This window comes from Rhineura floridana, chromosome 1 (assembly GCF_030035675.1).
Source record: "Rhineura floridana isolate rRhiFlo1 chromosome 1, rRhiFlo1.hap2, whole genome shotgun sequence".
Classification (NCBI taxonomy): domain Eukaryota; kingdom Metazoa; phylum Chordata; class Lepidosauria; order Squamata; family Rhineuridae; genus Rhineura; species Rhineura floridana.
The window spans coordinates 267,506,404-267,520,892 of record NC_084480.1 but is presented as its reverse complement, the minus strand read 5'-3'; the positions used below and the strand labels follow the sequence as shown (position 1 = coordinate 267,520,892).

Genomic DNA, 14,489 nt, shown 5'->3' with positions numbered 1-14,489 from the left:
GGAGTGTTTCCACCCTCATGTCCTATGCATATGACTTGAGACATCACTGCCTCTGAGGTTACCAATTTAACTCCTATTTAACTCCTATTTAACTTTCCATCAGGCAGGCCTCTCCTTTACTACAAAGTGAACCAAACAGAAGCCATTTTAAAAATCACATAGGCAATACTGGAGTGGAGTGTTCCCCAAGCTCTAGAGCTAGCAGCCTGCCAATGTGGGGGATGAACCACATCTGCTGCCATAATCCTTGAGCACATTCAGGCTGCAATCCAAGCACACTTCCATGGGAGAAAGTGGGACTTACCTCCCAGTAAATGCACACAGGGGTGAACTGTGGCCCTCTACATACTATTGGACTACGCCTTCCATAATCCATGAACGCTAGTGATGCTGGCTGGGCTTAATGGGAGCCACAGTCTAACAAACGGAGGGCACTACTTTGGCTGTCCCTGGATTAGACTCATCATCAACAAATAATGGCAGAGAGTTTCAGCAAAATACTGCCCTGCCTAGAAGTGGCCAGTCATTATCTAGCCATCGCTCTCTTTTCTTTTCCCGTCATGTTCACATGATATGAAACTTCTGGAACATTAGAAGAGCAGGTGAGCAAGGAACGACCCTTTTTGTGCTTGCTCACATGCCCTTCTCCTTCCCTCACTCATGCTCCTTTGACTGCACTTTGCCAGAGAGGACAGAGGCAGAGCAATGTACATACAGAGTGTTCTTCTCTAGATGCTTGCCTTTTCTACTGTTGTTGCCAAATAGAAAGAGTGCCCACCAGGACAGGGCCAAGAGGCAGATCTAGGGTAGACCAGAGGTGAAGACTGATGAGTAAAGGGAGGAGCCTGGTGAGATCTCAATGCCACAAGCAGGGTGGAGTCTGACGAAGCCAGGGCCCAACTGCACAACTGTCAAATCAACTCTGAACAAGATCCCCATGCAGGTTTGTTGCCAAAGTGCCATTTTATTCACCAGAGACATAATGAATGGTTGAGGACCGTGCCGGTCTCTGAACATGCCAGGTAGGCCTGGGGCTGTCCAAAAGACCGCTTGGTTTCCCTCTAATTACATGTCACATTTATTATTTATTTATCCAATCTATTTCTATACCACCTTATGTCAAGAAAATCTACAGGTGTTGTACAACAGAATGGATAAAACAGACCATTCTCAATTAAAAGCGTTTGAAAAAAAAAATGAGACCCAGGACAGAAGTCAGAGCACAAGACCTCAGCCACCAGCGGCACTGCTGCCCAAAGGCCTGAACAAGCTGGTCAAGTTTTCACCAGGAGCTTGAAGGCCAGCCACGTGAGTGCCAAGCGAATTTATTTGCACAACAGGCTGTTTAGCCTCCTCTGTCGTTTTTTACCTGCCTTCATTTGTTTTGAATTGTGTGTTTTATTGTTTAATTGTGGTGCATTTTATTATGTATGTTCTGATGGAAAAAAGGCTATGACTATTTCAAATGCATAAAATAAAGTAAAAACTCGCGCTCCATCCCTTCTGGCCGTCTTGGCGATTCGTTTCCGTCCCTCTCCTGCAGTGAAATCTCTCGTTTCTTCTTCCAACCCGGAGAACCAAAGCCCCACTCCCGCTTAGGTTAGACAGACAGATTGGTGGCGAGATGGGCTCGTTGACGAGGGTTTTGCTAGACTGGCTGCGACCCTCAAGTCACACACCGGACTCGGGAGCGGCCACCCCTGAAAGGCAGCAGGGCTTACTGCGCAAACGGGTCTCGGAGCATAGCGGCTGCAGGCTGGGAAATGTGCGAGAGTCTCGCCCCGAGCCGTCAGCAGCAGCTCGGCTCCTTCGGCTGCCCAGAAAAACGGCTTTTCCGAGCAGCCTTTTGATCCTCAACTTTCTTTAAAGTGAACTTGCAAGGGGCGTATAGCAGTAAAAGCGACGTCCTTCTCTCGTCCTCCGCCCCCCCCGTTCCTCCCAGAAAAGGAAAGCGTGCCGGGGGAGGGCAGATCCATCCCGCTCCTCCCTCCCGGCTCCGGCGGGCCGGCTCTTTTGTACACCCAGCAGAGACGGACGGAGGTGCGCGCGGCGGAGCTCCATCCTCGCCCGCGACGACCATGAAACTTCCCGGGAAGGCGCCCGCTCCTTTTCTCCCTTTCGGGCTGCTCCTCCTGCAGGCGGCGGGGGCGCCCGGGCGAAGCCCCCTGTACGACAACCGCTACGCCGGGTAAGTCGGTCTAGCGCAGCCTCCTCCAACCAGGTGCCCTCCGGAGGCTTTAAACTACAACTCCCGGCATCCCTGACCATTGGCCGTGTTGGCTGGGGTTGCGTGGAGCAGCTGGGAGTCCAACGACGACTGGAGGGCACCAGGAGGGGGGAGGCTGGTCTGGCCAGTGCCTCTCTTGCTGACATCTAGCACTTGCACAGGCTTGTTCCAGCAATCGCTGGCTCGCTCGCTCGTTTGCGGTGGGCGAATTTTTTGCTCCTGCATTTAGACTTCATTTTACAGACTGGGCGATGCTTCGGAGAATTGTGCTCATATATCCTACAACTTTACTTTTCTGTTACTTAAACCAGGTATGGGGAAACATGTGACCCTCCACATATTGTTGGATTCTCAGGACTGGCAGTGCAATGCTAGTTGTGTCTACTCGGAAGTAAGTCCCATTGAGCTACAATCCCATCATCCGTGACCATTGGCTGTGCTGGCTGGGGATGAATGGAACTGGAGCCCAACAACATCTGGAGGCTCCACAGGTCCCTTTTCCTCACTTTAAATCCACCCCCCAGTAGGCCCTTGGTAACAGCGGGAATGACTGAGTCTGTGGGTCTGTATTTTTCTTAACTTGTGGATGCTACCTGATATGATATTGTGCTGCATACAACCATTTGAATTTACATTAATGTTGCAACGCATTGTGACAAGCCATACGATTGGCAGTGTAATCCTTTGCGTGTCTAGTCAGAAGTAAGTCCCACTGAGTTAAACAGAGCTTACTCACATTAGATTCATTTTGAAATGAATAGTTTCTCATTCATCACAATCATAGGGAGGTTTTCTCAGAAGTAAGACCCATTGCGTTCAGTGGGGCTTATTCGCACAAAAGTGTGCACAGGATTTCAGTCTTAATATTTACTCAGAAGTAAACCACACTGATATCAATGAAGAACAAGTTGCGCCAATGGAGGCGATGGACTTGGCCATTGATGAATCAGTGGTGGCTGGTACCTATTGGGACTGGTAGGCGGAAGGTAGAAAGACCACCGGTAGGTACAGCCAGAACCAATGGCAGGCAGAGCCACCCCCTGACTGGTTGTAAGTAAGATGGCAAACAGATGTGGTCTGGCTGAAGACAGACTGAGATTGGGGGGGGGCATTGCTCCATTTGGCCTAATGGACCAACATCCACTGACGTATGTAATATACAAATCTTATGTAAATTTCTGTCATGGATCTGTACCTAAATCCAAATGGCTTGTGCATGGTAGAGAGGCTTCCATGTGCAAGCTATTTGAATGAAAAATGGACACCCAGTACCAATTCCTTCATCCTTCAATGATTAGGGATTATGGGAGTTATAATCCACCGACATCTGGAGGGTCACAGTTTCCCCACGCCTGCCATACTGGAAGCTACTACCTTCCACAGTTATTAGAAAAATAAATATACTTTTCTTACTACTTCCATAGCAAGGCCCCATAGCAGGAATCTTTTACCTCCACGGTCAGAGGCTGTATGTCTTTGAATACTAGTTGCTGGGAATCACGAGTGGCAGGAGTGCTATTGTGCACAGGCCCTGCTTGCAGGCTTGACATAGGCATATGGATGGCCACTGTGAGAGCAGGATGCTGGAACAGATCCCACAGTCTCTTCTTATGTTCTTAATTATGGATCAGTCACAGAGCACTTCTGTAGAAGAAGATGGGAAAGATCCTTTGCCTGAGACCCCGGAGAGCCACTACCAGTCAGAGTAAACAATAGAGAGCTACTTAGACAAAGTATAGAGGAGCTTCTAGGCTGGCTAAACAAAGCACAGCCAGTTTAAGAACAAAGATGACTTTTTAAGTGGCCCGTGTTATCTTCAGAGCTTGGAAAAGTTACTTTTTTGAACTACAGCTCCCATCAGCCCCAGTCAGCATGGCCACTGGATTGGGCTGATGGGAGTTGTAGTTCAAAAAAGTAACTTTTCCAAGCTCTGGTTATCTTTTGTGTGTAAGGCCAGGTACACACCATACATTTAAAGAACACCCAATGCATATATAAACCATATTACTTCCCCACTAGTTACACATAATTAGTGTTATAATTATGTGCTCTGTATCTCATAGTTTTTGTTGTTGATGTTAAAGAGATCATATAGCAAAATAATGATCAAGAGTGACCCTGGAATGCCAGGAAAAGGTCTCAAATTAGAAATATTGTTTAAACAATAGGTGATGACTTGAATAAAGAAGGGCATGAAGTCTAAATGGGACTATATCTACAATAGGAAAGGATATAGATTAGAGAACTCCAGCTAAAACAGAATTTTACTACGTATTAGTGTACATTTGAGGCTTGGAATGTGCTCTATTTGCCACACATTCATTAATTTTATATACATAAATAAATAAATATGTATTAATGACACTATATCAAAATCACAATATAAAAATATAACAGCAGCCAGCAAAATATAAAAATCACAATATAACAATCACAAATTAAAAGTATAACTATCGGCAAACTCAAGAAAGACCAGCACATCAGTTGTTGATTTTCAGAGTTGTAGTAAGCACTCCTACTTAAAGTCATTTCTAATTCTACTCCTTCTTCATTTTAATACTGTTTAGAGGGGAGGAACAATCAAAGAATGAATGTGATATACAGCGTTATCAAAGTGAAATTACTTGTAGGAATGCGGCTTCAGAAATTGCTTGCCTTATAGACCAATGGAAATAAATTACTTTTTTTCAGTGAGTGTTTTGTGAAGGATTTATTTGAAGTGGTGCTTTTTAAAAATGGTTCAAGGTAAGTGGAAGGAAGAAATGCCTTGTCCTTTTCATTTTTATTAAAACAGTAAGGTTAGGCATATTAACTCTGCGGTTAAAAGACAACCATTCATTGAAATTTAAAAACATTCCTCATGCTTTAGGAAAAGAAAGTACGTGGAACTGGTAATACAATATAAAGGATTTCACCTCTAGGTCGCTAGCAGTGACAGAGCACTTAACACATGACAGCTGCTCTCTGGTCTGAGCCCAGTGCCTAGATGTAGGTATCCTCCTGGTGAAAAACAATCCCCACAATTTTGATCCTTCCTGATGATGTCAAGAGAGGCCAAGAACTTAATGAACTTGTTATTAGGAGCAGAGGAACAAAGTTCACTGTGAAGAAACAATGGATGCGCTTGGACTTCAGCCATTGAGGGGATTCAATGCCAGTTCAATGAAGTTAGGGCTCTTCATGAACAATACTAGCAAGTCCACATTATTTAAATTGCCCTTAGGCTTTGATGAAGCCTTCAAGTTGAAAGTCTTCTCCTGGTATCAAATCCTTGTTGTGAATACTGTGGTTATTTTTGCTTTTTTCCCTTCCTTCTTGCTCATATTTTCAAAGTACATAAGGGCTTTTGAACAGACCAGCATCCTTAATGAACTACAGTTCCCAGAATAAATGGGCAGAAATGGAAAGAAAGCAGATTTGGGTGAAACATTTGGAGAAACTTCCTAACTGTAAGAGCTGTTCAGCAGTGGAACAGACTGCCTCAGGAGGAGCTGGCCTCTCATTCACTGGAGGTATTTAAACCACCTGTGGCTAGTGGCTCTATGTCACTGGGGCAGTGGAATCCACTTTGGGATTTATTGCAAAATTTCAAGGAGATTGGAAACTTCCGTTTCCATTTTCAATTAAATACAGTCAAGAAGACTAAAGTAAGGACAACATAAGATTTATGTAACTTTAAAGTTGATAACGAGGACATTGAACTCGTCAAGGATTATCAATACCTTGGCACAGTCATTAACCAAAATGGAGACAATAGGCAAGAAATCAGAAGAAGGCTAGGACTGGGGAGGGCAGCTATGAGAGAACTAGAAAAGGTCCTCAAATGCAAAGATGTATCACTAAACAATAAAGTCAGGATCATTCAGACGATGGTATTGTTGATCTCTGTGTATGGATGTGAAAGTTGGACTGTGAAAAAAGTAGATAAGAGAAAAATCAACTCATTTGAAATGTGGTATTGGAGGAGAGCTTTGCGGATACCATGGACCACAAAAAAAAGACAAATAAATGGGTGTTAGAACAAATTAAACCAGAACTATCATTAGAAGCCAAAATGATGAAACCTAGGTTATCATACTTTGGACATATCATGAGAAGACATGATTCACTAGAAAAGACAATAATGCTGGGGAAAACAGAAGGGAGTAGAAAAAGAGGAAAGCCAAACAAGAGATGTTGATTCCATAAAGGAAGCCACAGACCTGAACTTACAAGATCTGAACAGGGTTGTTCATGACAGATGCTCTTGGAGGTCACTGATTCATAGGGTCGCCATAAGTCGTAATCGACTTGAAGGCACATAACAAACAGGTAAAATTGTGGTGGCATCTGGTACATGCCTTTGATCAGCTTAGTCCAGGGCTGTGTGATTCTGCCCAAACACAGAAGTTGATTGTGGGGTTGGAAATCCTGAGAATTTTAGTTTACTGTTCTGCTTACTAGAAAGGAAGCTTCTAGCTCTTATGATTCTAAAGCTGGGATGAAGAACTGATAGCCCTTCAGATGTTGTTGGACCTTACAAGAACTGAACAGGGTGGTTTATAACAGATGCTATTGGAAGTTGCTGATTCATAGGGTCACCATAAGTCATAATCGACTTGAAGGCATATAACAACAGCTTGACATCCATACCTAAACTGTAGTTATCTATGGTTAGTGAAAATAAGTGGTTTGAAATTAGTTTCCTTCCTAAAGTTAAGATTAACTGCAGTGTGTCTGGGTTCAGATGACACAACGCACTATAGAAAAGCAAAAATAAAAGCAAAAGCTGTGGCAAAGAAGGAGGGGGAGTCTGCAAGCCCAATGTTTGCTGCAGCTCACTCTTGTCATACCTATGCTATGGTTTAGTTTTACATTTATTTATTTATTTATTGCATTTGTATACCGCCCCATTGCCCAAGCTCTCTGGGCGGTTTACAACAAATAAAAACATTAAAAACAAATACACACATTTAAAAACACATTTTTAAAAAGCAATTTAAAAGCACATGCTAAAATGCCTGGGAGAAGACAAAAGTCTTGACCTGGCACAGAAAAGGTAACAGTGTTGGCACCAGGCGCACCTCATCAGGAACATCATTCCATAATTTGGGGGCCACCACTGAGAAGGCCCTCTCCCTTGTTGCCAGACTCCCAGCTCCCCTCAGAGGAGGAACCCGGAGGAGGACCTTGGATGCTGAGTGTAGTGTACGGGTGGGTTCGTGTCGTTCCATCAGGTATTGTGATCCTAAGCCATGTAAGGCTTTATAGGTTAAAACCAGTGCCTTGAATCAAACTTAGAAACATACAGGCAGCCAATGCAAGTGGGCCAGAATCGGTTTTATATGTTCAAACTGTCTGGTCCCTAACCGTTTTCAAAAGCAACCCCACATAGAGCATTGCAGTAATCTTACTTGGAGGTTACGAGAGCATGGACAACTGAAGCCAGGTTATCCCTGTCCAGATAGGGGCATAGCTGGGCCATCAACCGAAGTTGGTAGAAGGCACTCCATGCCACCAAGGCTACTTGAGCCTCAAGTGACAGAGATGGTTCTAGGAGAACCCCCAAGCTACAAACCTGCTCCTTCAGGGGGAGTGCAACCCCATCCAAGACAGGTTGAACATCCACCATCCGGCCAGAAAAACCACCCACTAGCAGCATCTCAGTCTTGTCTGGATTGAGCCTCAGTTTATTAGCCCTCATCCAGTCCATTGTCACAGCCAGGCACTGGTTCAGCACATTGACAGCCTCACCTGAAGAAGATGAAAAAGAGAAATAGAGCTGTGTGTCATCAGCATACTGATGGCAACGCACTTCAAAGCTCTGGATGACTGCACCCAACAGTTTCATGTAGATGTTGAACAGCATGGGGGACAGAACTGACCCCTGCGGAACCCCACACTGGGGAGTCCAGGGTGCCGAGCAATGTTCCCCAAGCACCACCTTCTGGAGCTGACCCGCCAAATAGGAGCGGAACCACTGCCAAGCAGTCCCTCCCACTCCCAACTCAGCCAGTCTTCCCAGAAGGATACCATGGTCGATGGTATCGAAAGCCGCTGAGAGATCAAGGAGAATCAAGAGAGTCACACTCCTCCTGTCTCTCTCCCGACAGAGGTCATCATACAGGGCAACCAAGGCTGTTTCCGTGCGAAAACCATTTCCATGCCAAAACCAGGCCTGAAACCCGACTGAAATGGATCCAGAAAATCAGTCTCATCCAAGAGTGTCTGGAGCTGGAGTGCCACCACTCATTCAAGGACCTTGCCCAGGAATGGAACATTTGCTTTTTAACTGGCTTTGGTACCATTCACCACATTCTCTCACTTAACAACCATTAATTTTTATCAGCAGTCAAGGTTAGGTATTGCATATCTAATTTTAATTTGCTTGCTTGTCAGAGATCCCAGTACTATCCTCCCAGCCATACTACAGGAACTAGAAGTATTCCTCAGAGTTTTGTTCGCTCTAAACCTATAAATTGTTATTGCAATGATTTTCTGGTAAAAAAAAAAAGTGAAATACAGTGATTCCTAAATGATGTCAGGCTTCACTATCCTTCCTGTAGTTGACATAGCAATAACAACCATTTAAAACATTTTGCCCACAAGGGGGCACCTTACATGGGAGATCTATGATAGGATCTCCCGACATTTATGCTTTTACTTTTTAACGCTGTTGCAGGGGACTCTGGATTTGTTTGGAGCAGCGATTGCAACAGGGGGGTAACCATTTTCCCTGTGCCATTTTTCTGATCTATATCACCTCTAAAGCAGGGCTCAAATCATGGAGGGGAAAAAAGGGGGGGGCTTAATGATATCCACAAGCTCCAATCATGGATTATTCCCAATTTTAGTAAAACCATCCCTATAGCTAAACAGCATCAGAAAAGGTAAGGGGACCAGGCCCCCTATTTCCTTGCAGTCCAAAGCTTCTGTTAACCCCTGGGGGGGGGAAGGGTAGAATAATTTTTCTCCCCTGTGTCACTGCTCCCAATCAAAGTAGTGTTCCCTAGAGCTGCTCACAAGTAAAGACATTGGGAGATGTTCTTTGGCCCTAACTCTCAAGGATCCTTTGCTAATATATTTCACCCATCCAGAAATATACTTTGCCCCTTCTGTGTCCCTCCGAATTGTTTTTCTGATGTCATTGCTGCTTCTCTTCTTACAACAAACTCTGTAACCTAGGCTACTTGGCCTGGGCCAATCATAAGCCTATCTTATCTCTATTGCTGCCCAGACTTAAAGAAAGATTTTTCCTTACTGATTGGTTTAGATACCCTTACAGTTGTGCTGCAGGCCTAGCTAATAAGCAGGTCTCTCCCTGCCAGCCTTCCAAGGATACATTTTACAGCCAGCTTAAGCTTCATTTAAAACTATTTCATACACAACTACGTAAAATATTTACTTCATCATGGCAGGGGCAGAGATACCATTATGTCACAATTACACATTGAGATTCAGTGTCATCTTGCACTCTAATATATTTCTTCTTTTTAGGAAAACTTTAAACAAAATACCAAGAATTCTGGTAAGCAATGTGGCAGGGTCAGGGCAGGGGATAATGGTATACACAGGAACTGAACTCTATGCAGGCCTGGTGCAAATTGCTCCATCCCACCCAATCCCAGGCAGCCCTGCAGCTTTGCAGTAAGAACATAAGAACATAATATCATAAGAAGAGCCTGCTGGATCAGGCCAGTGGCCCATCTAGTCCAGCATCCTGTTCTCACAGTGGCCAACCAGGTGCCTGGGGGAAGCCTGCAAGCAGGGCCTGAGTGCAAGAACACTCTCCACTCTTGAGGCTTCCGGCAACTGGTTTTCAGAAGCATGCTGCCTCTGACTAAGGTGGCAGAGCACAGCCGTCATGGCTAGTAGCCATTGATAGCCCTGTCCTCCATGAATTTGTCTAATCTTCTTTTAAAGCCATCCAAGCTGGTGGCCATTACTGCATCTTGTGGGAGCACAATTCCATAGTTTAACTATGCGCTGAGTAAAGAAGTACTTCCTTTTGTCTGTCCTGAATCTTCCAACATTCAGCTTCTTTGAATGTCCACGAGTTCTAGTATTATGAGAGAGGGAGAAAAACTTTTCTCTATCCACTTTCTCAATGCCATGCATAATTTTATACACTTCTATCATGTCTCCTCTGACCCGCCTTTTCTCTAAACTAAAAAGCCCCAAATGCTGCAAGCTTTCCTCGTAAGGGAGTCGCTCCATTCCCTTAAACATTCTGGTTGCCCTCTTCTGAACCTTTTCCAACTCTATAATATCCTTTTTGAGATGAGGCGACCAGAACTGTACACAGCATTCCAAATGCGGCCACACCATAGATTTATACAACGGCATTATGATATCGGCTGTTTTATTTTCAATACCTTTCCTAACTATCCCAAGCATGGAATTTGCCTTTTTCACAGCTGCCGCACACTGGGTCGACATTTTCATCGCGCTGTCCACTACAACCCCGAGGTCTCTCTCCTGGTCGATCACCGCCAGTTCAGACCCCATGAGCGTATATGTGAAATTAAGATTTTTTGCTCCAATATGCATAATTTTACACTTGTTTATATTGAATTGCATTTGCCATTTTTCCGCCCATTCACTCAGTTTTGAGAGGTCTTTTTGGAGCTCTTCGCAATCCCTTTTTGTTTTAACAACCTTGAACAATTTAGTATCGTCAGCAAACTTGGCCACTGCTCACCCCTAATTCTAGGTCATTAATGAACAAGTTGAAAAGTACAGGTCCCAATACCGATCCTTGAGGGACTCCACTTTCTACAGCCCTCCACTGGGAGAACTGTCCGTTTATTCCTACTCTGTGCTTTCTGCTTCTGAACCAATTTCTTATCCACAAGAGGACCTCTCCTCTTATTCCATGACTGCTAAGCTTCCTCAGAGGTCTTTGGTGAGGTACCTTGTCAAAAGCTGTTTGAAAGTCTAAGTACACTATGTCCACTGGATCACCTCTATCTATATGCTTGTTGAGTGTTACCAAGTTGTATGGCTTGCAGGACTGCAAAGTAAGGCAGTGTAACAGACCCTGCTACTCCCAGGCTTTCCCCTAGCAGTACCTAAGAAAAGGGCCCAGAGCGAGCTACCTCTTTTTTGCTGCTCTGCTTTCAGTGCACTCCTGCTCCAGTTCTAGGATCACAAACTCAACTCACCCATCCCTAAGGCTAGCCTGGCTGGAACCCTCATCACACAGGCTTCCAGCCTCTAGGGATCCTACACACATAGAAGTCTCTAGGCGTATAGGCTTTCCCTCTGCAGACATCCACGCCTAACGTGTGGATGTGAGGGGTGGGGGAAGCTGAATTATATCAGGGACAGCTGTGTGGCTGCAGCCACACCTTGATCACAAGGAGCACCCTTCATGTATATAACATGTGATGTTTGCTGCCTACTGCCTTGGAACTTGGTTCCAAATAAATATGCAAAGCAATGGAGCCTATTTCTCTCACTGCAAGGATCTAACGAAACACATGTTTGAATGAGAAAACTCTTGTTTCCAAATACAGACGTATCAGGGTTGCATCTATCCAGTTTTTTAGCTTTGTCTTAGAAATGTTAATAGAAAGTATGCTGGTCTCCATAAAATGTACAGTATATGTGGCATATAACAAAGTAATACATTTTTTCTTTGCTGCCCCAGAGGGGTTCATCTGCATGAACACAAAAGAGGCAGGCCTCTTTTCCGTTTTAACGGTTGTAGCAATAGTAGAAGAACAACTGAAATATCAGATATTAGAATGCTACAAAGAATGTACAATGCCTCAGAGCAAAAGAAAAGGGACAGCATAAAATTAACTATTCCAAAAGAGATTTTATTACATGCAGTAAAAGGACTGAAAGCTGGCAGCTTTTGCTGCATAATCAAATTGTATATGCAGTACTTACCTTTAAAATGGCAGTTAGGTACCAGATGTTGTCCTACAACAAAGGAATATCAGAGACCAACCATACTGGAATAATCACTGCGCTCATTTTAAGCAGAGATCACTTGGTTATTTTCTTTTTAAAAAGAAAATCCAACAATGTTACGTTAAACAGACAAACTGTCATCAACATCACTCATGAATTATTTCCCTGTAGCTCAGGAATAGGGAACCTGGGGGCCCTCCAGATGTGTAGGACTCCCAATTCCCACCAGCTCCAGCCCATATAGCCAAGAGTCAGGCATGATGGGAGTTAGAATCCAACAACATCTAGTAGGCCACAGGTTCCCCATCCCTGCTGTAACTTGTATTTTAGGGGTCACCAATTGATGCCTGTGAATTCACATGCAACCTAAGAGGCCTTCCCTGGCACCTACAGGGCCCTCTCCTCCTACTGAAATTAGGCTTGAAAGAAGCATTCTCTTGTAGCCATCAAACTAGGTTATGGTGTGTGTGTTTGGTTTGATGCCCGCACAACAGTTCCTCCCATTTGCAAATGTGCCCATGGGCCCAGAAAGCTTGGCGACCCCTATTATAGTTGTTGTCTGTTTTTGAAATGAAAAAGGAATTACTGCTGTCACAGTGATCTATAAAAATGCCTTTTAACCTTGTCTGTTTTCATTTTTTTTTTAAATTAACAGAACTTTCATTGGGCACAGACTTAATGACTAGTCATTTTTATGGTCAGTGTACTAGCACACTCTGCTTCAGAAGCAGCGCAGCACAGGTTATCATAAGGTAAAGGAATGTAGCATATATCAGGCAAAGTAACCCTTCAGTGGTGTGCGATGAACAATGCAGCTTAGGTTGTGATTGCTGGTGATTGGCATTGTCAAAGATGAGTATGCCAACCATCTGATAGGAAAAAGATGGACAACTTTCTGTACTGGGGTGTGTATTATATTTTCTGGATTAGTCTAGGAGCTGGAAGTTCATTTTGCCAAATAAATAAATTGGCTACCCACTGAAGGTCAGGTTTTACAATGAAGTTGGCACCAGCTAGCAACTAGGGTATTGCAGTTGTCAAAAAAACAGGGTTTTCACCAGCCAGGACAACAGGGATCAAGAGAGCATCAACACAAGCATCTGTAAACCCCTCTCTGACCCACTCACCCCTCTGGCCATGCCTATCCCTCACCTTGATAACTGATATCCATGGATTCCCTTCATCCCGTCCCCCTTCCAAACACACCTTCAATTACTCCCCACCACAATACACTACCATTCCAGGCAGTCACAATAGTCTGAACACAAGCAGTACCAACAGGATAGATGCTAACAAATAATATCAATTTGCTCAAGCAACCACCCAGCTTTCACTCGGGTACCGAACCCACAGAACTGAGCCAGTCTCACACCCTGACTAGTCCTTGGATCACTAACATACAAATATGGGCAAAAACCAATGCAGAGAATCATAACTCAGCACCATACCACTCATTTTCTAAGAGACAAAAAAAATCAAATAGGGTGCCCCCCTTGCCCTTGTCACAACCTGTTCAGGCTCAACTCAGTGCAGTTGGCCTGCACCAGTGGCTTGTCACTAGTGGCAACCCACAATGCTTCTGTGTCTGTTCTTATAAAAGGCTAGCTGGGCCCTCCCACACAGCTGTTGGAGTTGCTGAGAAGTGATGTTCACTGGATTTACAAAACAGATCAAATAAATCTTATAGATATGCATTATCTGTTCAGTGACAGTTTGTTGAACTCAGCAACTGGTATGCTTAAGAAAACAATTCTCTGCAAATTAAGCAATACCTTCAGAGAATTCATATAATGCTGATCTCTTCTTCAACCTTTGGTCCCTAGATGAAATTGGACTACAGCCCCTGTCACCTCCATCCTGCTAAGCCAATAGTCAGGGATAATGGGAGTTGTAGTCCAATAACATCTGGGACCCAAGATTGAAGAAGGGTGTCTTAAAATAATCAGATGTAATGTTAATAAAGGTTCTCTTCCTATTTTAATAAAAAACAATTATGCTTTGAAACTTAATCACAGATTTTAAAATTGTATTGAAATGTGTTCTGGTAGTTGACACTGTGTGTTTCACTATATTACATGTGTTTAGCTCTTCCTCTTAAGAACATAGCTACTAAAATGCAGTGGGTAGAAAGTATTCTTCCAGCTGTACCATTTGGAAGCTTGCACAGGCTTCTCCTTAGCTCTTACTTCTATTGCAAATGGAGATGCTTATGCTGCTATCAACTGTTTTTTGGATCAGAATGTGAATGGACAAATCTTATGTTTACAAACAAATGATATTATATTATATATTATATTATATTAGCTCTGCTAGCAGAATAACTAATTGGAACAAGTCACAAGCAGAGCTTGGAAGATTACTT

The 14,489-nt window shown here is 43.9% G+C and overlaps 1 protein-coding gene across 2 annotated transcripts in view; it reads left to right on the top strand.

Annotated features, from left to right (window-relative positions):
• The first annotated feature begins 2,033 nt into the window (after positions 1-2,033).
• The window catches only part of CPA6 (carboxypeptidase A6), a 75,204-nt gene continuing 62,748 nt past the window's right edge, over positions 2,034-14,489 (top strand). For both annotated transcript variants that reach the window (XM_061600699.1, XM_061600689.1), the window contains exon 1: positions 2,034-2,188. In XM_061600699.1, the coding sequence (XP_061456683.1) occupies positions 2,079-2,188 (110 nt within the window). In that variant the 5' untranslated portion in view covers positions 2,034-2,078. The remainder of the gene's footprint in view (positions 2,189-14,489) is intronic.